Source organism: Podarcis erhardii, assembly GCF_964252035.2.
Source record: "Podarcis erhardii genome assembly, chromosome: 6".
In the NCBI taxonomy this organism is placed as follows: domain Eukaryota; kingdom Metazoa; phylum Chordata; class Lepidosauria; order Squamata; family Lacertidae; genus Podarcis; species Podarcis erhardii.
In genome coordinates this window covers 41,780,598-41,805,646 of record NC_138510.1, presented here as the reverse complement: position 1 = coordinate 41,805,646, position 25,049 = coordinate 41,780,598, and the positions used below count along the sequence as shown (strand labels likewise).

The window sequence follows — 25,049 nt, the reverse complement described above, 5'->3', positions numbered from 1 at the left end:
CAAGCAGGTCTTAGTCATGGGTCTGAAGTTCAGCAAGGACAGTCCCTGCATGAAAGAAAGTCCACAAGTTTGGGCCCACTGCACCCTAAACATATTCAGTTTTTCTTGGTGCAGGATTTGGATTGCTTGGGCGCATACTTTTTATTTTTGCACACAGCTTTTAAGATGTCCTACAGGGGAACTTCAGAACTGGAGGAGAATGTAGTTAAGAATGTGTCTTCCAAACCTCCCTCTCCTACCAGCCACAACACTTAATTCCTCCATTAACTCTGTTGACCTAGACGTCTCAGTTCAACATATAATCAGGTGCATCCAAGCCCATTTATTTCAGTGATCTTAGGAGCACAGGATCAAAGAACTGTAGTATTGGAAGGGACCCCAATAGTCATCTAGTCCAGCTCCCTGCCCACAGCCTTCCCTGGGTGGGCTCAAACTGCCAAACTTCTGGTTAACAGCCAGATCTACCGACACACTGTGCCAGTTGAGGGTTGCTCAAATGGGAGTTGCATTGACCAAGAATTAAGCCTGGGCCTCCCGAATGGCAGTCAAGAATTCTACCACTGAACCACCAATACACCTTTAACTAATGCTTGTAGCCAATGTGTTCTAAGAAAAGCTTGTGCACTTACATGGATGTAAGCCTCATGTAGAGTGCATTGCACTGTGAGAGCTGGAAATGCTGCCACCATTTCAGCCTGGCAAAGAAGATTAAGTCCCACAATGGAAAATATACCATTAATGTGCCTAAAGAATCAGGTTAGGCAAGGAAGGCTGGGAGTCCATAATGTCTTCCCCACAATTTCAGCTATGGAAATAAGAAACCTGTTTGAGGAGAGGGGATTTCGGTAACATTGAGATGTGAAGTCTAGAAAGACTACTCATTGCTAGGCTAAACTCGCCCCATTTAAAAATTCTCTTATTCCTAGAAAATGCATGGAAAGTACCTAGCTTATGTCATCAGAACTAAACTCTGTGAATAGCTGGCACTGATCCACTTTCCATGAAGTTCACAGATCTAAGCTGAGGACAACCTTTCACAATTCTGGTGTCTGCCTGAAAACTTTTTCATGATTCAGTTGGATAGACTTGCAAGATAAACATGAAATGCAGATCCTGCAGGATCCCATTGCTGCCCCTCATAGCACATTCCTATACAGTACATGCCTACTCAGAAGGAAGGCAAATTAAGTTCAGCTAGGCTTACTCCTAGGTAAGCTGGCATAGGGCTGCAGCCTTAGTCCCTTGGTGGTGGCAGTGAAGAAAATGGATGGCAAGAATGATGATACACAGTTCTAAAATGTCACGTACTGAAACTTTCTGTACCCAGGTTGTTTATTCCAATACTGACACCATTTCATCTGATTCATTTAAAAAGTTACAGTCATTTCTTTTATTCTCTCCTTTTTTAAAAGCCTCAAACTTTGACAAGGTGTCTCACAGACACACACACACACACACACACACACACAAAAAAAAACTTTGTATCTAGTTGTGTAGAATTTGACAGACTTGATCTCATAAGATGATCTCTAAAGGCCCTCCCATCCCTGCTAATGTTGGCCAATTCTGTAAAAAAGAAAGAAAAAAAGTTAAAGGTATTTGCTGATTTCCCCATTTCAGTCGATGAGGAAGAGTCCTGAAATCTGGGAGGGGGCAACAACTGTCTCCTTGCCTTCTCTCCACACCCATGGACACCCATGGGGGGGGGGAGGACTGGCAGAATGGGTGGCGAAGCAGCAGGATATTGGGCTTTTCAAGTGTTCAAAGTTAAATGCTTGAAGAGACCTCAGGGCTCCCCACCCCCCCGGCATTCAGCTTGAACATTTCGAAAGCTCAAGGCATTTTTTGAGTGAACCAGAGAAAGTTTGCATATCCCTAGTCAAAACATCCGTATCAAATCTCAAGTGGGAGCATTAAATAAAACTTGGCTAGTCTGAGGAGGAGAATAGTGCATAGTCCAAAAAAAGAATGGAATAAAATCTGTCTTTGGAGATGATGTTTTTGCAATGCAACTTCAGCTGCAGCATTCTCTGCATATTTATTCCATTGCTTTTTCCTAACATACATCTGCAACTGAAAGGAGAAGAGAAAGGCTCTTATCCGTTTTCCCAGTTACCTTCTCAGTACAGAAGATTATAATTAAGCTAGATAATTTGAGCTGGACTGTTTTCTATTGTCTAAAACAGCATGAAAATTAGGAGAAATAGAAATCCTACTTTTTTAATAGCTTGCTATCCACTATTTTGGCTGTCAGAGGAGGACGCGCTACCAAGCTTTATTCTCAGGATGCAATGAAGATGCCCTTTAGAGGAATTTGGCTATAATTCCTGTCCACTAAAAAAGAAAAGTAAAATGGCATCACACTGGCAATCTCACTTGTATAGCCAAGGGTCATAGCTCAGTGGTAGAGCACATGTTTTTCTTGAAAAAGACCACAGGTTCAACCCATGGCCTCTCCAGTTAGGGTTGGAAGGGACTCCTGCCTGAGATCCTGGAGATCTGCTGCCAGCCAGTGTAGACAGTACTAAGCTAGATGGACCAGTGCTCTATCTTGGTATAAGGCAGCTTCCTATATATTTGAAATATCTGGCTGGCCTACCCTTATGAGCTTAAAGTACCTGTGCTTTGAAAACTGCCCGGGAGATTTATCAGCCTTTAGGTTTAGGGCATCCACAAGCTTTCACTGCCTCCTTTAGAGGGGCTGGGATATAAAATAGCAAAACTGTGTGTAAAACTGGACATCAAAAATCTCACAGATTATATACGTGCTCTGAGTCTCTGACATAATAAGGCTTTCGTGAGGCCTTCAATCAGCAAGAACGTCGTGAGCCCCCAGCAGTTTTGTTCCATGGCAGCTGGGGGTGTGAGTTTCTAGTTTCTAAAGCGCAAGTCGTAGGAGATGTCCTATTGTGTGCCCCTAATATTGTGAGGCACCAGTTAATTTCGCCCCCAGCTGCCTCCTCCCTTTGCTCTCTCCACCTCCAGCCTCTCAGGTGCTTTCATTCCACAGGTTACGCCTGGTCTCCAAGGAGCTGAGAGATTGCAGGGAGTGTGACAGAATGCCCATTCTTCTCCCAGCTCTGTCCCCTCTGAGAGCTCATTGTTTACCATGACTACACACATTCTTGAGCTTCTGATGAGACCCTTGTTACCATCCAGAGGCAGGTTAAACAGTACATGCCAAGGAAGGAAAAGAACTCCTGGCAACGCAACTGACAGTCGTACTGGGCCCACATCACAAGCCACCCACCAGAGCTCTTTCCTCTGGCCGTAGAGCTCTCTGAGCTTCAGAAGAAAAGGATGGGGGAAACATCTATTTAGAAGGGAGGGGAAGAATCCGTCTGTATTCTCTTCTTACGATAAAAGGCTGAGCTTGAAGTACATAATGAGCTGGGAGCAAAAGGGGATAGGAAAATAGGAACACAAGAAGCTGCTCTATTGGTGTCAGACTGTTGGGTCCATCTAGCTCAGCATTGTCTACATTGATTGAGAGCAAAAGTGGTGTAGTGGTTAGAGTGTTCGAGTAGGAGCTGAGAGACCAGGGTTCGAATCCCCACTCGGCCATGGAACTCATCAGTTGACCTTGGACCACTTAGTGCCTTGCAGCCAAACCTACTTCACAGGGTTCTCTTCCAGCCCTACCCGGAGATGTGCCACTGAGTCATAACCCGTCCCTCCTGGGCTCACTGGTTTTCAATGCCAGTGTTCAGACAGGACACACTGTGGGAAAGGGCAGGCCATATTCACCTCCCTCGACCCTCCAAATCATCATAGGCAACCCTTTCTCATCTAGGATTAAAGGAAAGGGATTGCATGTCAAAGCGTACAGTTTTCGAATGAGGCTTGAGTCCCAACATCTGGGAAATTAAGCATTAAACAAAGAATATATTTAACCAATTAAACACAGAATATATTGAAGACAAAGAAATGGAAGGGGGGGAATGCAACTACACAGCAAAATGTATTGTCACATGCTTCTTTTTCTTTTATATTTAAATCTCTCGTGGTGCTCACAATTGGGGTCTAATTAATGCAGCTGCACAAAACATAATCAAGGTGGGTGGGGGAAATCTAAAACCAATGTTCAGAACAATTTTTAAAGCATGGGAGGTGGATGAAGAAAAATTTCTACAGCACCACATCAAGGAAGCGCAAGTTAACACATTAGTCTCCAAAAGCTAGGAGTACATTAAACCGAGGAGGCTGTCTTGGACCGAGTCAGTTTTGATATGTACTTTATTGCATCTAACCAAAGACGAAACCTCAACCGACTAGCAAACAGCAAGATATAATGCAGATTTACAATATTTGTTAATCATCTATTATAAAGAAAAGCCATGTCCAACATATTTACCACACAATTAAGCCAATTCAGTTAAAACCATTAACAGAATTCATATTTTTAAAAAGGATGCATAGTTTCCTGGCAACATATAGGTAATATAAACCTGGTTATTTACAAATAATTGACTGTTATGTTTTAACCCAATACTGTGGGAAAATATTTATTTTTTGTTGCTATTATTAACATTTTATTGATTAAAAAAAATTAAGCAGAACTTTCCACTGTGGTGCAGAAATGCTGTAAATAAGAGGAGCTGCAATGTTTCCATGTCCACTCTTCATCCCCAACACTCCCCTTAGCCAATTCCCCTTAGCACTTATTCCCCAGTCCTGCTGCTGCCTCACTACCCAGGGTTAAACCATGGTTTGGCTTAGCATTACATCTGAACCCAAACTCATGGTTTGTGTCCTCCCAGACAAATCACAAGTGATAACCCAAGAACAAACACTGATGGCGGCTTGCAGATTGTCTGGAGTGAGACAAACCACTGGCCCAGCTTTGAAAGTAACACTAAGCCAAACCAGCCCCAGGAGCAGGGGAGAAGTGCAGCAGCTGTGATCTTCAGCCCAGGAACCTGCTCATTTGTGCTAAGCTCTGGCTAAGCAAACCAGATCTATATATATAAAGCTGAACCTGAAATCTTCCAACCAAGAGGAAAACTAGGTGCAAGGATATGTTAACCAGAACAGACCCAGAAGGAAGGCAATAACAAAAAAGGGAAAGGGCAAGAGGAGAAAGAGAAAAATAATTTTTTTATTATTATTATAGGACACTAAATTTCCTCCTTATGCATTGTGGTACATCTGTATAGTACCGTCATTATCACGTCAGTCTACATAGAAATCAAGAAATACTTGTCATATTGCTGTGGTCACATAAGGGACAGAATAGCAAATAGTGAATTATATGCCTGATATGATTACATCCCAAAAGGTTTTTGCTCCTACTGTTTACTCCCTTCAAGATATACAGATGGCATTACTTGAAATCTAAGTTTTGTGAAGGCCCTGGAGAAAGGTCAGCAACTGGAGATAATATGCCCTTGCACGATCTTTCTTAATCTTAGCACATGCCACGTCAACCGTTGGTCCATCTAGTTCAATATTGTCTACTGTATGGCAGGGTTTCAGGCAGGAATCTTTCCTAGTCATAGCTGCTGATACTGGGGACCTTCTGCATGCAAAGCATGTACTCTGCCACTGCGCGACAGCCCTTCCTCAAGTAATAACTAATCCATCATAAAAATGTAGTACAGACAGAGCCTAGATAACAGTGAATCTCCTGTCTAACTTGACAAAAGATAAAGTGGATCTATCGAACCACTGCGCTCCATTCTGCAGTACAGTAGCATAATAATGTCACATTTCACCATCACAGATCTGAATCAACACATTAGGCAGTGAATTATTATTGGAAGAAAACCAGCTGAGATTGTTTATTTTAGGAGGGATGCCCACTTTTTGGCTGACAAAGCTGAATTATTCATTGACAAGCAAAGTGGTTTGCAAGGTTCATGTGACAGATTCATAACAGAGTGGTGAGATAAGAAAAGAAAAGCATTCTGTACATTGAAAAGTGGTATAGAATAGTGGTATTGTTGACTATCCATATTACTTTCCCATCAAGTCGTTTTAGGGAGGTATATACTTTCTAAAGATGGTTTCCCTTCCTCAAGCAGTGGGAAATCCAGGCTAAATAATATGAATCACTTTGAGGTTGTAAACATTGGAAACGTGTATGTAATTATGAGGTGCAGAAGCTTGCAAATAGGCAGGAGGTGCTATTCCCAGTACATTGTCTATCCCATTTCATAAAATCCAAAACAGCTGTCTCCTACTCAGATCCAAGTATTGCTATACCAGTTTCTAGAAACCACAAAATGGGAGAGTTCTCTTGTGTGAAGGTTTCCCACAGAATCTGTTTGGCTCCAGTGAGAAGAGGATGCTGGATAAGATGGACTATTGGTCTGATCCAGCAGGATCATGTCCTTATATTAAATTCATAATAATATAAGGAGAATCCTGCTGCATCAGACTAAAGGCATACCCTCCAATATTTCTCTGATGAAAATAGGGACGTCCCATTCCATAGCGATTATTTTACTATTTATACCCCACACATCTTACTGGGTTGGCCCAGCTACTCTGAGCAGTTTCCAACATATATAAAAACCTAATAAAACATTAAACATTTTAAAAAAAACCCTTCTCTATAAGGGATTGCCTTCAGACGACTCGGGGGTCGGATAACTCCATACCCTCCAATGTTTCTCCAATGGACGTCCTAAGGAAAAGTGGGACATTCCAGGATCAAATAAGAAACCTGGACAGCTTCTCTAAATCAGGGACATCCCTGGAAAATAGGGACACTTGGAGGGTCTGCAAAGGCCCGCCTAGTCCAGCATCCTACTTTCACAGTGTCTAATCAGATGACAATGAGAGCACCACGTTGATTACTCCTCAAATAATCAGATTTGCAAGTGGGTGTGAGTCAGTGTGGTCAAAAGCCAGAGGTGATGGGAACTATGGTCTGAAACATCTGGAGAGCACCATGTTGATTACTGGTGTGTACTTGAATTCCTCATGCAAAATAGGGACAGTTTGGAGGCCCCCTCGATTGTGTCAAAAAGGATTTGGTCCATTAGCCACTCAAAGATTGTCAAACCTTTCTTATGTGTGTACAGACTGCACAGGCTGAGCAGCCATTATGCAGTATTTTCCCAAATGTGCATGTTATGAGAACAATAAAGATAATAATCATTGAGAGGTTTGATAAGTATGCTAATTGCGAAAACCATATTAGATAGCTGTTACTGTGAAACAGTGGCAATAACCTTAATGAACTTGTAACGAGCTTCTTGTTTTTGCTGGCTTCAATCCTTCCCCCAGGGTGGCATGCATAACATACTATCCTCATAACTACCCTGTGAGGTAAGTTAAGCTGAGAGTGTGTGAGTGGCTCAATTTCACCTAAGGAGTAACATGGCTGGGTAAGGTGTTGAATGAAGTCAGGGCTGATGGGCACCAAGTTGATGAATGCTGCCTCAGCCTGACACTTTATCTTTCTATTAGGCCGTGATATCTGTCCCTGTCAGCTGCTTATGGTCCTGCTTAGGAGATGCCAGCGAGAGAAGCATTGCAACTAAGTTTGACCACAAGTGATCCAGGGTCAGAGCGCAAGCTGCTATTGCTCCTGTGGCACTTGCTAACAAATTACTTCATATTAGCATGAAAGAATAGAAGTTGTGCTTGAGACAGCAGTGTTCTTCTCATCTCCCAAACTATTGAAATATAGATGGCATATATATTCCTGGAGCAGCTGATGTGGTACCCACCAGAAGTTTGGGACCACAACTCCCATCAACCCCTGCCAGCATAGCCAATGTTCAGGGAAGATGAGAGTTGTAGTCCACAATATCCAGCAGGCTGCGCTCTTGTAGATGCTTTAGAGCTCTGCTTTCCTGCACAATAATAGGTGTTTGGCATAAGAGAGCAGCATGACTCACAAAACCTGAAGATTAATAGAGCGGACCTAGGATATCCTGGAAGTTAGCCCGCCCCCATCTGACATTTAGAAACTTGGAATAAAAGTAAAGAGAAAGCAGGACACCTATTTGCCATATACTTGCTTAAGTTACCTCTGCCATTTGGGTGAGCAAGCCATTGGATTTCTACTTGGAACCTCTTTGCTATGCTCAGGTTCCTTGTGTTTTGACAAAACACGGGTCAGTTGCTCCAGTGGAGTGCCTTAAAGTAATTCCCACAGAGGAACATATGTAAAAACTGTTTTGCTCCAACAATAACACTTGGAGGTGGGGCGGGTAGGAGGTGCAGGAAAGATCTTTGAGCAAGAAGGCTGGCTGATATCCTGCCAAGAGAGCATTCCTCCAAAACCCATTTCCACATCAAAAGACCTTTAAAAATAATTGATGATATAAAATATGCCAAATCACCTTTTCATTGTCAGTAAGTAAAATAAGTAAATGTTGTTCCTGGTAATCTGTGGTCAAAGCTGAAAGAACAACATCCCCAATTAAATGAAAACCCAAACAATTGCTTACTTTAATTTGGGCACCAACTTCCCTGTGTACATTAGATGCATCTCACCCACTGAGTGTGGATTTCTTCAGTCTTCATCAGGCATGCCTTAAAGCAGCGTTAGTAGACTTGCTTGTGCCTGCTGAAGGTGTTACTATTTCAGTGCAACAAGGAGAAGTGTTAAATTCCACGTTTTCACACACTTTGTTTGATAAATAACAGAGCATGCTACAATGCTTAGAGACTTCCCCCTCAAGGTTTACCTACAGGACAAGGCAAAGGTCAAACCATACCATTAGCTTGTTACTTGGGTGAAACAGAGCACACCTCTAGCAAACCAATAAAGCCAGGGGTCTCCACCACTGTAACACTTCTACAGTATCTTGGCTGTATATCTTCAAAAAAATATTCCATTTTGATCTGACCCTTCCTCCAAGGATCTCAGGACTGCAGACAAAGTGTCCCCACCTCTGTTCCATCTTCATAGCAACCCTGTACCATAGATTAGGCTAAGGCCACAATCCTATACTCACTTGCGTTGGTTGTAAGCCCCACTGAGCTAGAGATGCATAGGATTGTGCTGTGTGAGATGCATAGGATTGTGCTGTGTGAGATGCTGTGTGAGTGGGAATTTAAACTTGGATGTCCCTGGCCCTGGTCTAACAGCATAACCCAGGTTAGCTTTTTTTTTGCCCTCCAGATGTTGTTGGACCAACACCCAGCATGGTCAACCATCAGGGATAATGGGAATTGTGGTTCAACGATATCTGAAGGGCACTGTGTTGGTCAGCCATGTTCTAACAACTACAACAGTTCTGCTTTGGCCAAATATAGTGGTTAGAATGCCAGAGTAGGGCCTGGGAGACCAGGGTTCAAATCCCCACTTAGCTATGATGCTCACCATGGCCTCTCAGGCTAATCTACCTCACAGGGTTGTTGGGAGAATAAAATGCAGGAGATGGAGAACCATGTACGCCTCCTTGAGCTCCTTGGAGAAAAAAGTAGAATAGAAATTCAATATATAAACAAATAAATAGATGTGCTTGGAGGCACTCTGTATAGCAGCCCAGCATAAACACAGGATCACACAAAAGTGATCAGCACTGAGATGTGTATATATTTGCTCAATATGTGTATATATTCCCTAGCTGCACCATCTCTGGCTTTCAAGACACAAGGAACACTGTCATGTTTCCTGTCAGCTCAAAGCAGCAGCAGGCTCAGGCTCAGCTTGTCAGGATGCCCCAGTGTCTCTCAGCGCTGCTTTGTCTTTCAGACATTTCATCTCTCTGCAGCACTGCCTGTAATTAAATCTAGGCGGCGAGTTAGGAAATGCAATACCAGATGATACAACCAGTGGGGAATTCACCTAGATCTGCAGGAACAGCACAAAAGAGCCCTGATGAGTAATGGACTCTAATACAGAGAATGACAACAATGAGCTACTAAAGATTTTAAGCTCCTTAAAAGTGGGGAGGAGAGGGGAGTCAGAGGCTGCCTCACACAAATCTTTGTGCAAGGGAAAGCATCCCCTTTTGATTAGCGCTCTAAACAATCAACTGGTGGGCTGTCTGCAGCAGACCACCTACACAAGGCAGCCAAGCTCTCCCAGGACTGAATGGAAAAGCAGCCTGCCTCCCCCAATACACCCATGCAGCACAGGGGATGCTGATGTTACCAAGGTGGCTTGGGAGGTACGTATTACTCAGATATCTGAAGCAGAGGAAGGTGTTCAGTTTCCCACGTTGCTCTTAATGAATTGTGTGTGGTGGGGCCAGAGAGGATAAAGATGTTTTATCTATTAGATTTGTGTCCAATATTTCCTCGAAAGCATATTACCGGTATGTCCTGCCTTTTAGCCTTATGACAGCCCTGTGAGGAGTAAGCTGAGAGACAGGGGCCGACTCAAGATCACCCAGTCAGTTTGGGGGCTATGGGGATTTGACCCCTGCTCTCCCCACACCAAGGGTGGAATTCAACTAACTTTTACACAGGGGACACACACCGAAATGAACTCGACTATGGATGGAATTCATCATAGTGCTAAGGTGAATGTTCTGTCTGTGCAAGCTTTCCAGCTTGTCAAATGGAACAACACCCCCTGTGTGGCATTTTGGGGGTTCTCCTGACTCTCCCAAGGCTCATTTGGGGAGCATACAGGGAGGACATGGGGAAATCGCTGTGGCACAAGCGGAAATCCTTGCTCAGGGCTTCTATTGACAGGGTTCATTAGGTGAATCCTAAACTGGGGCCATTAATTGTGATGGGTCTACTCTAGTCCAGCCCTCCAGCCACATTGGTTCTTTCAGAGATTGAAGGCTTCCCAGTCCCACTTCCCACCATGCCTGGCTGACTCCTGAAGCCACATGCTGATATTCTGGAGGCATCGATGCATTATTTTCTTAAAAGGCTGCCAGGCTGTTAAATCTTCAAAAGCACATTTGCATCAGTTTCATGAGAACCTTAATCCTGGTCTAAGCATAATGAGAGCTTCCCAGATTCTCAGTTGTATGCACACACGGTCCTTTGTGTTGATTCCTCAGGGCTGGCCTAGGACCTTTTGCTGTCTGAGGTGGAGGACAAAATTGCGCCAGAACCTCCCTCAATTCCACGTAAAAAGGCTGCACAGATCAGCAACCAACCTTTACTTCAGTACTGGTGCTGAGATAGATGAGGGCAGTAAGCCAGGAGGGCCTGTACAAGCTAGACTTGGAAGCCACTGCCACCCCACTCCTGCATCCGGCCTCTGAAACATCCTCATTCTGCCTAACCGTAGGGCCATCCCTGCGAAATAAAAGGGAATGATTACAGCTCAGTGCAAGAGCCTCCACCTTGCATGCAGAAGGTCTCAGGTTCAACCCCTGGCAGCTCCAAGTAGCATTGGGGAAAGTCTCCCCATCTGAAATGCTGGAGAGATGCTACCAGGTACTTCAGACAATGCTGAGCTACATGGACCAATGGTCTGACTCTGTGTCAGGCAGCTCTCTTTGTTCCGACGAAAAGGCAGGTTTCTTTCCACCTTCTTGACTCCCCTAAGGTCCAATGTAGAATGAAGGTACATGCTACAATGCACCTTGTACAAATCACTTGCGCAATGGAACATTCTCCCCACCCCTCCATTTTGGCCATATCCACCACAGGCATGCAGGCCCCAGAAGGTTGGCCAAAGGCATATGTATAAGGCAGGCATAGGCAAACTCCGGCCCTCCAGATGTTTGAGACTACAATTCCCATCATCCCTGAACACATCCTGTTAGCTAGGGCTGATGGGAATTGTAGTCCCAAACATCTGGAGGGCCGGAGTTTGCCTATGCCTGGTATAAAGCCAGCAAATGTCAACCACCTCTCTTCTAGAGTGTCTTTCATTGGGGTGAAACAATTAATCTAAATTGCATTGCAGATTGTGACATAGCCTAAAAATACTGAGAGTAATAAAAAGGTAAAGGTACCTCTGCCCGTATGGGCCAGCCTTGTCAGACTCTAGGGTTGTGCGCTCATCTCACTTAAGAGGCCGGGAGCCAGCGCTGTCCGCACACACTTCCGGGTCACGTGGCGTGACATAGCTGCTCTGGCGAGCCTGCACCAGCGCAGCACACGGAACGCCGTTTACCTTCCCGCTATAAAGCGTTACCTATTTATCTACCGTACTTGCACTTAAGGGTGCTTTCGAACTGCTAGGTGGGCAGGAGCTGGGACCGAAAGACGGGATCTCACCCCGCCGCGGGGATTCGAACCGCCAACCATACGATCCGCAATTCCTAGACACTGAGGTTTTACCCGCGTCCTGAGAGTATTACTGAGAGTAATACTCTGCAATAAAAGATTAGAGTTTTGAGAACTCTCCTATAAACAACCAATGAAACAATCTAGCTTGCTCCAAATGGGATAGAGTGACACTACTTCAAATAATTACCTGGTACCTTGGGAAGCACACTGCATTATGATGGCAAAATTTACCACCTAGAGGAGAAAATGGCCATAAATACTGTTTTTTTCATATACTACTAGCAACTAAGCAAGGGATGTGAGCCAAGGCATATGGATGGATCTGCCCTAGGAGGGAATTAGAGCAAAGGACTGGTTCACACATTTATTTTTAAGTGGTAAAACTTGCACATGAGGTGTTACCCTCCTTATTTTCATATGGGTAGCCATTTGCCTGAAATGTCTCCTCTGTGAAAATCCCTGCAATTACCACATCAAATAAAACACTTCAAAATAATATTTTCCCCAATAGCAGTAACCTTTTTTCTGTTCTGTAAAGGTTATTTTCAGTGCTACAATCACAATTTCTCATTTTTCTAATCTCAAATTGAGTCCTCCACATTTTCAGATCAATTTGTCATTTCTTTAAAAATGGAGTCCTTGTGAAAATTCACCAGTATTTTAGTGTGAATTTCTACTAATATATACATGTTATGCAATTTCACCGAATAGACACATCTCTGCAAAGCCATAATCCCATAAAATCAGTGTGTGGGGGGGTTGGGGGGGTGTACGCAGGGGTACGCATACCCCTAAACATTTTGTGAATCTATGTTTGGCCTCATTGCAGTATTTCAATATTCTTAATCCGTAGACTGGTGATCTCCTGTAACTCCTGTTTTTTCTCTAATCTCATATTTTTAACTAGTACTCAGACTTGAAAGCCCACTAGTCCATTTGTGCCACACTGACCTTGTTGCTTGCTCTACTTCCTAGTAAGCAGCAGCAATGTAACCAACCAGCAGTCGGGTGAGCATGGCTGTCCTACCATGCCACCTACAACTGTTTTCTGCTAGCAAAGACATAACATGCACAGCTCGGCCATCAACCATTAAGGAACAGTACCCCCCCCCCATTATTAGCATGCTTTTCTCCAAATCCAGACTCATTCAGAGCAATCAGATAGCAGGGGTTTGTACACCATCTTTGTGGTTCTTCTGCATGTATGCTGCCACTAGACCATGGAGAAGCAGGTCTTGGCTCCTTCCCCAAAACATGCAAGCAAAGGCTGTTACTTATAGTAAGAAGGAGGGTTTTGTTCAAGCAAGTAATGGCACAGGCTGAGCCGTAGACACAAGGCTCGGGAGTCACAATCCAGGAATTTGGGGGAGAGGCGAGAAGTTCAAAAGAGATGAAGGTGTGCCAACAAGTTTTCAAAGATAAGGCATGATGTCAGGAGTGGGAAACTCAGTTGCATGGCCAATCCATGCAGAAAACAGACTGGAAATCACCACCCATCAGCTGCAGGATCAAGACTTCAAGGCTGCTGATTAGGCTCTTTCCATACCCTGCATGGTGAAGCCTGGTAGCATTGTGGCATCAGGTCTGCAGAGAGTAGGGAAGATAAGGCCAGACCAGGCTCCTCTCTCATGCCCTAAGCCAGGGGTCAGCAACCTTTTTCAGCCGTGGGCCAGTCCAACGTCCCTCAGACCATGTGGTGGGCCAGACTATATTTTGAAAAAGAAAAAAATGAACAAATTCCTATGCCTCACAAATAACCCAGAGATGCATTTTAAATACCGTAAAAGCACACATTCTACACATGTAAAAACACCAGACAGGCCCCACAAATAACCAAGAGATACATTTTAAATAAAAGGACACATTCTACTGATGTAAAAACACACTGATTCCTGGACCATCTGCGGGCCGGATTGAGAAGGCAATTGGGCCGCATATCTGGCCCACGGGCTTTAGGTTGCCTACCCCTGCCCTAAGCAGCTTACTGTCCTCAGATGTGGCGGAAGATGCTGTCCCATCCGTGCTGCTGAAATAAGATTTAAAAGCCAATCTGGTCAGGGAGGGATGTTGTATTGCCCATCTCCTGCCCATCAGGCTCCTCATGATTGATGTTGACACAGCTTCAGTCTCTTCCCTTACTTAGCACAACCAAAACATCACAACAATTCAGCCCAAGGAAAAGCTCATCTGAGTACCTATTACATTCCTATCAGCAAGCTGAGAACTTTTCCATCTTTCCCTTGCAGCAGCAAGAGCACCTCTCCTCATGAAACTGAACAGTCTGGGTTTCAAGTCCCCTGGAGGAAAATTGTGGCTCATCTGAGAAGACAGTGACACAGCGGAGTCAAACAGGAACACAGGAAAGGACAGGAAGAGCTGGGGAATGAGGGGCGTCATTTTCAGGTGCCCAAAAGAGAAATGCAAAGAAGGACTAAACTGTTAGGTCGCTGCTTAATCCCCAGTAATTTTGACAAGCAACTAGAGAGTGAGGGAAGAAGCAGTGTTGTAAATTATGCTTCAGTGATCTGGATGTGACTGAGGAGAGCGGGGAGGAAAGAAGATTAGAAGAAAGGGATTAAAAAGAAGGAGAACAGCATAGAAGGAGTCAGACTGAGGTCTACAAAGTGGTGTAACTGACAAAATGTCAGTATATATTGCAGGTTACACCTGTCCAGAGGCGCCCGCTTGCAAGGGTGATGGGGTGGGGGGCAAGATTGCAGGTGTTTGACGTCAGGAGGAGCCGAGGGTGGAGCCGAACACGGCGGTTGTTATTTAATATGTTTATAGATGACCATAAGTACTGATTGTTTAAGGACCTATTGATCTTTTTCATGTGTACAGCTGGAAATATATACGGTAAACACAATATTGGAAAACGGCTGCTAACTTGTCTCTAGAGGTATGGTGAGATGCACTATAGAACAAAGCTGTTATGGAGAAACTAACGAAACACCTCATGAAGGAACACAAGGGCCAAAGACAATTTCAAAACAGTATGGTTCATGTTTATTCAGTACAATGGAAATGACCATGTTGTGGCTCACTCTGAGACAGTCTGTTAAGACGGAGAGTAGAAGACACTTAACTGATATAATCAACTCTAAACTATTGTCCGGACCTGCCTAACGTTTGACTGTATGGTGTACATTGTAAATATGTGGAATGTTTCTTGGGGGATAGATGTATCTGGGGCTTCTCTGTTATAATCATTTCAGAAGCTGAAAAATAAGATTTTGAAAACCCCTGCGTCTACTGTACTAGGAGCACATCAGATCTCACTCATTCTCTCTTTCCCTCTCTCCCATCTCCCTTCCACAAACACATACTTCCCAAAGCAAAGGGCATATGACCCTTTCTTCATATCAAGCTTAACAAGAGTAACTCCAGAGAGAGGATGGAAACATGGCAACGCTACCGGTCGAATCCTGCGAGTTCGAATTCCAGCTATTTCTGAGGATGCCTCTGACCTGCACTCTCACACACACTGTGAAGGAATCACTTTCATGAACTTAATCTCCAGAGTGTCTAACAGGGAAAGGGGAAATGAGGGAAAACATTTTCCTAGCAATGCCTGGCCATTCATCTTGCATGAACGGAACAAAGAAAACAAGCATAACCCTTGCACCGCAGCCTCCAGCCTAGAATTCTCACTCAGGGTGTGTTTATGGATTTCTTGGTTGTTCATCTCCCAAGGAATGTCAACAATAAAAAAGTGGGCTTGGGTTGTATCTGGGTTAAGATAAGCTAAGAGAAAGTTAAGAGAAGTAACAATGAACTCTACCTTGTGCAAGATGGCATTGTGTTTTTGCCCCCCACCCCCAAGCAACAGCATGTTTATCTGCTCAAATGTTTATTTGTTTGTCATTTTCACTTCTTTTTACACTTTGAAATCCGCTGCTTATGGGGGAGCATGTTTGTTGCACAGACTAGCCAATCAAAGCTGTGCAGAGCCCTGCTCTGCATTCAGACTTGGGGACTATTGCATTAGTTATCCTGATTATAATGGTAGCATTTCTGTCCCAGTTTCTAATGTTCCTTTTATGTGCTATGGACCATAAAACATAGAAATTATGAGGTAATGAAACATCATGAAAATGGAATGAAGTGGTGTCTGAATACAGTCTCAATCAAATCAGCACTGTGCAAATCCGGCTTCTACTAAAACATGAACAACAGGCTCCTCCTGGCCCTGAAGAAAAAGGATGGGGAACCCGTGCCCCTCCAGATGTTCACAGAATCATAGAACTGTAGAGTTGGAAGGGACTCCAGGGCCATCTAGTCCAACCTCCTGCAGTGCAGAAATCATTACAGTCGTACCTCAGGTTAAGAACTTAATTTGAACCTGAAACTGTTCTTAACCTGAGGTACCACTTTAGCTAATGGGGCCTCCCACCACTGCCCCATGATTTCTGTTCTCATCCTGAAGCAAAGTTCTTAACCCAAGGTACTATTTCTGAGTTGGTGGAGTTTGTAACCTGAAGCGTCTATAACCTGAAGGATCTATAACCTGAGGTACGACTGTACTAAAGAATCCCTGACAGATGGCCATCCAAAATCTGTTTAGAAACCTTCAGTGAAGGAGAGTCCACCACCTTCTGGGGGCGTCCATTCCACTGTCAAACAGTTCTTACCATCAGAACGTTCTTTCTTGTTACTTGAATCCTTTGGTTCAGGTCCTCCCTTCTGGAGCAGCAGAAAACAAACTTGTTCCATCTTCCAGGTGACAGCCCTTCAGAGATCTGAAGATGGGCCTCATATCATCTCTCAGTCTTCTTTTCTTCAGACTGAAACATACTCAACTCCCCCAACTATTCCACAAGGTCCTGCTTGTGAGCTTCTTATTGGGTCATCTGGTTGTCCCTTTGGCCTGATCCAAGCCCTTCTTTCAGTTCTAATATGGCTCCTGGGAGTCCCACATCAATCTGAGGGCCCCATGTCTGACTACCCCCTTTCTACAGCTAATTCAGCTTCCTACAAATCCCACCATCCCTGGCCATTGGCCACGCTGGCTGGGCCTAAGGAGAGTTCAGCAACACCTGGAGAGCTGTATGTTCCTCTTCCCTGTCAGAAAGACAGCGAGTGCTTTTCCATGGTGGGGTCCCTGCCAAAAAATATGCATGGCTGCACACCCCCAGAGTGAAATTGAAGTGACACTGGCAATTAACTGAGCGCTCAGTGCAGCAGATGATTTCTCTGTTGTTACATCTTTACTATAATTCTGAATGCTAACAAATTAAGGGGAATAATGAGAAAACTAAGTGCTCCCACACATATCTCCAAGGATGAAACTGGCCTGTGTGCCTTTACTCTGTTGGAGTCGAGTATCTTGGATTAGATGAACTATGGCTCTTACAGGGAGTCAGGTTAATTTGGAGCATTTTTACTAAACCACTTTGACCAGGGGGGGGGGGGGGATGGTTTACCTCCTGGTTCAAAAACAAATCTGGTCCCATTTCCTGAAATCTGATCCAATCTGATATGACATGAACTTTCAGCATTATAGTGGCCCCAAGTCCTCTGTTCATGTACCATTATCCTTTCCAAAAAAAGAGAGAAGTTTTCAGAGGGAAGGAGAGCAAATTAAGGCAAATGCGAAGACAAGAATGCTGGCAGAATCTCTGAGCTTCTTTTTCTGCGAACCAACCTCCCTGCGGACACCGCCCGCCTGCTGACATTCCACCAGCACCGGCTGAAGAATAATTAGCCAAGGCAGCTGCTGGAACGTTGGATTAAAATGATACTAGATGAATTTCATTTTGCTCCATTTCACTTGATTTGAGCTTTTGCTGTGCTCCCTCCCTCCTTTGCCTGCTCCGACTGCTGCTGTTTAACACCCACATGGCAATTCCCCTAGTAATTCTGTTCCCTGCGTGTGCATTCAAAAGAACCTCATTTGAATGTCTGCTACCTCTTTCCCCCTTCCATCATAAGACTGTGACCAGATGCAGATTCCATGGTTTCAGCATCAATTGAAAAAAATTCTCCCCCGCCCCACACATGTTTACCATCTGGCCTGACAAAGAGTTCTGTGGAACCTGAAAGTTTGCACACTGTTTTGTGATATTTTGGTGGGCCTAATAAAGGTATTGTTGTAATATGGAATTTGAAATATTTTTGATGAGCCAACATGGTTACCTTTACTCTCTTTGTGACTTGGGGAAAAAAACAAAATTAGACACTCCTACCAACTGCTAGATAAAGCCACCTAGTTTGGCTGCAAAAAGAATGATCCAAAATATGAAATCTCATAGGCTCTCAAACACCGGTGGCCATTGTATGTCATCTGTTGCATACTGAAAATATGATTGCAGTCTAGCCATCACACACACACCCCACACACAGTGGTTTTCAAGCTACATATTTGCTAGGGAACTTGGCTTTATGTAGGGTTTTTGGAGAAGCTTAGTGTTGATGGAAGAAATTCTTTGAAAGAAAGCTAATCACTGCCACTGTTCCCATGTAAAGCACAGCTATAGGTGAGTGTTGGGTGCACTATAGTCAGGGGTGGAGAATCTGTGGCCATCCAGATGTTGTTGGACCACAACTCCCATGGCCAGAGTGTGCTTTACACTGGAGGGCTCCAAACCAACCACAGCTCTGCTCTAGAGCATACTCTCACTTCACAGTGATTGGTGGTGAAGACAAGTGGTGTCCCACACGAATTGAATTTGAATATCCTAAAATCCTGTGCAACATTTAAAGTGTTCGTTATGTTCTCTGTAGACAGACTGACGACATTGAAATATGAAGTTGACATACCTAGTCAAATACTACATGCATGCATGTAGGCCAAAGGCTATCAGATACTATAACATATTGACTGTTTGATTAAAAAATGAAATCAAGTATCACTGGATCTCACATGTAGCTTTCAAATATCCTGAGAATATTCCGCAGATGTTTGAGCAGCCAAAGGTCACTGGTAGAATTTTTCATGCTAAAATGCAACTGCAAAGTCCCAAATAGGTAGAGTAGCCCCTGTGAGCTGTATTAGCGTGGGCAATACGGAACTGCTCAGCCTTGCACTGCATATGAAATTCATAATTGGCTAGGCATGTAAACTTTAGTAAGTCTAATAATTGGATATATCGATAACAGGATGATCAGTGGAACGTAATTATAATCAGCAGGGACAAAGTCTAACTGTTCGAGCTAAGGGACAAAGGCACATTTGTCTATTTTTAAAGGCTATTTTGGCTCTAATACATTGGAGCTGGATCAGATAAGACTAGCCACTGAACACAAACAAGGGCAGCAAGGATTCTGTGAGGGCTGCTGCCACCTCTGATGACTCGACTGCTGCTCTCTTTCTCTGGCAGGCTCATGAACCCTCTTCATTCTGGCTTCCACAGGGTGGCTGGATGAGGAGTTCAGTCTCCACCATGCCACCCAGAGGGAGACTGCAGAGGAACTGCAGCTGCTCCTTCCACCACCAGCCGTCTGTGGTGAAACACCGAGAGCATAGATAGCTAACCTTTTATCAGCCAAATTCACCCTTCACCAATTCTCCCAGGGCCCCATGTCAGTGTTGCAAGGTGGTCCAAGCAATTTTGAACACATACTGCCACACAGACAGAGGCACATAGCCCACCTCCTCAACTGATCCAGGCAAACCAGCTGAGGAGGAGGGTTGTTAATTCCCCTCCACTCATCAAATGATTGATTTGCTGGCCAGGAAAGGGGTGATTTGTGGGGTGAATGTTGTGTCCAGTAAACAAACGAATCATGTGGGTTGTTGTTGTTTTTTGGGGGGGTTAAAATTGATTGTGGGGGCTGGACTAGACCCCTGAACAAGGGCTTAGAAACCCCTGGCCTAGAGAAAAAGAGGATGAGCAAACAGGCAGCACTGCAGTAAAGAGAGGAGAGAAGTTGTCAATTACTGTTTTCTGTTTACGGTAATATCTCTCCTCACCAGCAATGGCTGACAGTCGGCTCCTTTTTCAAAAGTGTGCCTAACATACTGTGCAGTTTGTCCTCAGGTCTCAGTGAGCGGTGACATTTATGCTATGGAAATGCAAGGAGAGCAGAGCTGCACCTGCCAGGTGCAGACCTGACCAGAAGCTTCCTCCTCTTTCATCCGTGGTAAGAGATCTAAGTTCCCGATAGGATTAAGAACTGGAAGCATCAGGATGAAAGGAGGTGAGGGATAATAAGTAAAGGGAACCTCAAAAAGCATGTTAGCAAACTGCAAAAGCTGTATCCATTCTCTCTGTTATGGTCACATATCCGTCTACTGCAAATATACCCAGGTTTAAGGAAAAATTTTAAAGCCAGGAACATTTTTGGCCAAACCTGGGATGGTAACGGGGCTGAACTGAGACCACCAAGAGACACTCAAAGCAAGAGGCACTGAACTAGGCACTGCTTCTCACCTGTCTCTTATGGTGTGGAAGGAGCAGGAAAGGGTTTTGGGTGGTAGTTTTGGGTGGCGCTGTGGGTTAAACCGCAGAGCCTCGGGCTTGCCGATCAGAAGGTCAGTGGTTCAAATCCCCGCGACGGGGTCAGCTCCCGTTACTCGGTCCCTGCTCCTGCCAACCTAGCAGCTCAAAAGCACATCAATATGCAAGTAGATAAATAGGTACCGCTCCAGCGTAAAAGTAAACGGCATTTCCGTGCGCTACTCTGGTTCACCAGAAGCGGCTTAGTCATGCTGGCCACATGTACATCGGCTCCCTCGGCCAATAAAGCGAGATGAGCGCCGCAACCCCAGAGTCGTCCACGACTGGACCTAACGGTCAGGGGTCCCTTTACCTTTACCTATGTCCTACTTTGCAGAGCACAGTCCTCACTTGAGAGGAGTCTGCTATTTGAAGGGCTACCCCAGTCCAAGGCTGCATACAAATCATGTACTTAAAAGGCATTTAAAACATGCAACCGTGCCAAGAATCGTGGGAACTGTAGTGTGTTAAGGGGTGCTGGGAACTGTAGCTGTGTGAGGAGTAAACTTCAGTTCCCAGGGGGTAACTAGGATCTAGGCTTCCCCACTATGGTAGGACATGTGGTATTTCTATTTAAATGTTAGCAAACATTTTGAAATCTGCACTGATGCATATGAATTAGCATGTGGAAATGTTAAGCAAATTCATATTCTCTTTCGTCTTCTTGTTTGACAACATGTAAGTAGTACCCTAAGGAGGACTGAGAGAGAGGCCTCTCATACTGGCATCCACATCATATTTGTAAAATAGGGTCTGCATGTGCAGCTTTAGCAGGTTTATACCCAGATTAATGACAGGTGAGATGGGAGAGCAGAGAGGGAGGGATGGATAGATAAACTCATTTAGGAATCAGTGAGGACAATAGAGTCTCAGTTCTGCAAAACAACCCCCAATAAGATCAGGACTGCTGGGGGTGGGGCAAGGGAAAGAATACACAAGGCTTCAGTACATACATAGGCTTTGTCCCATTTTAACTGCTGTAGCTTTACCTCAAAGAATGCTGGGAATTGTAGTTTAAAAGTGATAGGAAACTGTGCCAGAGGTCACTGGCGGAGGAAGAGGAGTGCGGGGGGAGCACACCACCCCCGGCAGCGCGATCCCCAGGGTGCCATCACAGCTGCCCCCACCCACCTGCGCTGGGTGCCCCACCCCCACAGGCGGCATGCCAAGCCATGCCCCCAGGACATGTGCCCCACCCCTGCGGGCAGTGCGCCAAGCCTCCTCCTGCTCTCCGCCCCCGGTGCCGGAGCATGAAGCTCTGCCACTGCCAGAGATCCCTAGCCCCCCTCTTGGAACACTGTCCAAGAGTGCAGTTTAATTATGCAGTGTAAAGAATGTGCAAGGCCTTTGAGCAATGCAGCTCTGGGACCGAGTCTTGCATCCTGGCTTAAACATGTCAAAACTCACCATTTGGAACTGCCAAATGTGGGAGACAGCAGCTCTGAGATGCAGAAATGTGGCTGGTAGTGTGCACAAAGGAGAAAGAGGAAGGCCTGAAGGGATCCTGATGGACTGAAAACTTGCTTGAATAAGCTGTTACTTCACAGGCATTGGGTTAAAAGAGCAATTGTGTATTACTAGCTGATTTAATGATGTGTGTTCTAATGCCTTTGCTTACTTGTCTGTTGTATTTCTACAGAGAAGCTGTATTTTGCTGTTTGTTTGTAGATCTGGGGACAAATGTCTTGTTCTGGGGGGGGGGTATAGTGTTATTCATTGGTGGGGATAGGCTGTATGTGAGACCCTTCTAACCCCTGGATCAAGCAAGTGTTCAAATATAACCCAGGATAGCTTCCTGATGAGGCGATTGTCTGGGAGATGGGCCATTAAAGGGAGCAAAGGAAAGGGGCTCTGTGTGAGATTGCAAATGGGTGGGGGTGGAAACATGTACCCTTGGAATCTCACACCACTCAGAGACCCCCCCCCCTTTCTTTTACAGAATACATTTTCAAAACACACACAGAGATCTTTTGCTATTTCAGTTTTCTGGCAATGGGACATCAGCAAATCCTCTTTTTCGTTTTGGAAATATGAACACTCTGTTCTGAATCATCTATAGGCTCACTCTGCTGATATTCACAGCTATAATCTAGCTCAATCTAGAGTATTCATAACCTTCTTTTCTGAGCATAAGGGGGGGGGGAGTTTCACATTTATCTTGATCCGTATCCCAAGTTTGAATCACAGAAACACAGGGTGGAATTCAATGTCATAATGTTCTGATTGCTTCTTCAGTGCAAGCATTTCTCCTAGCCAGCTGGAACAATCCCCCCTCTCCTCTCCCCACCTGTGCACTGGTCTGGGGGTTCTACTGACCCTCCAGAGTGGATTTAGGAGAGGCACAGGGGATGTGCAGGGGGAAAATCCCATTACACTTGCAAGATCTCGTGTGTTGGCTTCCACTAGCACACCAGGTTGGTTGAATCAGGGCCACAGGGTGGCATTCAACAAATTTTTACTCATTGAAATTAATGGACCTAACTTAGTCGTGGTCATTCAGTTGTATGGTCGTACTCTGGGTAAAACTGAGCTGAATACCACACATGGAGTTAGAAGGAAACTAAGAGGTCATCTAGTTCAAGCCCTCGCTCAGTGCAGGATTTGCAGTGCAGGATGCGTGCAACCAGAACACCACTGAGAGGAGGCTCCCCGGCCCATGCTTAAATGCCTCCAAGACGGACAGCTTCCCCCCCCCCCCAGGGCTGTTCAAGACATTTTGCTGCCTGAAATGGAGCAGCAAATGGTGCCCTATTCTCACCATAAGTCAAGAAGCATGGCACCCAAGGCCGGCCAAGCTATTTGGGCAGCTGAGGCAGAAAATCTAGTAACTGTCTCTTCTCCTTCCTGGCTGTAAAAAAACACAACAATTACAAATTAAATATTTAAAAACTTGCTGCTCTTTCATGACACCAGACTCAGCGACTAGCCACAAACTTGGGTTTGGACATAATGCTACACCAAACTACCTAGTTCCAAGTAGCATGGCAACAACAGGATCAGAGAAAGAGCACATGGTGGCTGAAATATTCACTCCAGAAACTCACTTGTATTTCCTCATTTCTGCTGAGCTATGGTTTGGCTCCATGTTACATGCAAATTGGGCCACTGCCAACCAGTTCTCACCATTAGGGGAGTGTGCTGCCTCATGCTTAGCCAAAATTTGCTTCCCTGCCATTTCCAGCTCTTGGGTCTACTCCTGCCTTCTCGAGCAAAACAGACCAATTCTCCTCCATCTTCAGCTGTTCCTTTTATACTTAGTTTTCTCTTCTCCCGTCTAAACATACCCACCCAGCTCCATCACATTAGGATCCTATAGCTCAACAATTAATAGTTAGCAAATGTTCTTTGTACCCCCAAGCAGTGCACTTCTCCTCACCCAAGAGGTGTGCCAGAGCTGTCTGTAATCTATGGCTAGCAGTTTCTCCTTATTGAAAAAATATTAAGGCAGAAACAAAGGGAGTGCAGATTTCTTCCCAGCAGGGATGTGTCTGCATCGAGACTACGGTGTCTCCCCAGCTAGCTTGCTTTTAATAGACAAATTCCATCGCACAGTATGGAGTACAAACAAGATTTCTCCACCTTCATTGCAAATAATGCCAGTGGGAGCAAGGCAATGACCAATAATGCCATGTCTATCTTATCCTGGGCGAACCTGCAGAGGACTTGGAAATGTGAGGCAAAATCAAAGGAAAAGGGAGATCCTATCTGAAGTTCAACATACTCTTTCATCTCACAATCATGCCAGCTGGCAAACACTATTAACACGAATCAATATCCCCATGGGGTTGTGGTGGGTGAGATCACACACACACACACACGCACACACACACACAGAGAGACACTTCCAAGATGCACTACTAATACAGTCTCAAATCCTATTCCTTTTTTGCTTTCTCATTCTCTCTCTTCACTCTTTATCTCCCTGTTCACCCTTTTCTTTTGTGTCCTTCTCAAGTAAGCTTCCAATAGAGAAAACAATTATTCATCTCATGAGCTTTCATGTTGACCATCTTTCTTTACTGGTAGGAGCGTAAATCAGTGAAAAGTCTTTAGTCTCTTTGCACCAAACTGTTATCTCTTAAATTGGCAGCTGGGGATACACCTAGAGCATCTTTTGCCAAGCTGGTGCCCTCCAGCTGCATTGGACTTCAATTCCCCTCAGCCCAACCAGCACCATTGATGGGAACTGTAGTCCCAAACACCTGACTGGTGAAGACTGTCCCAGAGTGCATCTTTATGTACACCCTTGAAATAATTATAATAACTAAATGACTTTAATCAAGGTTCTCCCTTCCGAGAATTAATTCATCTTTCCTGTTTATGCCTGTTGATTGGGCTTCATAAAGACTTCCTTTAAAAAATCTCAGTTGCTACGCTGAAGTTCTAGCTTTTACTTAGCACAATGTCACATTTTAGAGGTGGTCATCTCCCTTCTCTGTAACTGTAACCAAAGACATGCTACTTTTTTTAATAAAATCAAGCTACCTACCATTATCTATTGTT

The 25,049-nt window shown here is 44.6% G+C and overlaps 1 protein-coding gene across 8 annotated transcripts in view; it reads right to left on the bottom strand.

Moving 5' to 3' along the window:
• Nucleotides 1–25,049, bottom strand: part of BLACAT1 (BLACAT1 overlapping LEMD1 locus) — an 80,363-nt gene that overhangs the window by 31,123 nt on the left and 24,191 nt on the right. Inside the window, exons 1-2 of one of the 8 annotated variants that reach the window (XM_081865292.1) lie at nucleotides 2,619–3,085; nucleotides 1,479–1,566 (exon numbers count right to left, since the gene is read on the bottom strand). The exons of 6 other annotated variants lie outside the window; for them this stretch is intronic. Coding sequence is in view for 1 of the 2 variants with exons in the window: in XM_081865296.1 (XP_081721422.1) it covers nucleotides 21,954–21,956 (3 nt within the window). In the remaining variant the exon portion in view is untranslated. Of the gene's footprint in view, nucleotides 1–1,478; nucleotides 1,567–2,618; nucleotides 3,086–21,953; nucleotides 22,413–25,049 lie in introns of those variants that run through there. One more of the 8 variants, XM_081865296.1, reaches the window with a different exon arrangement.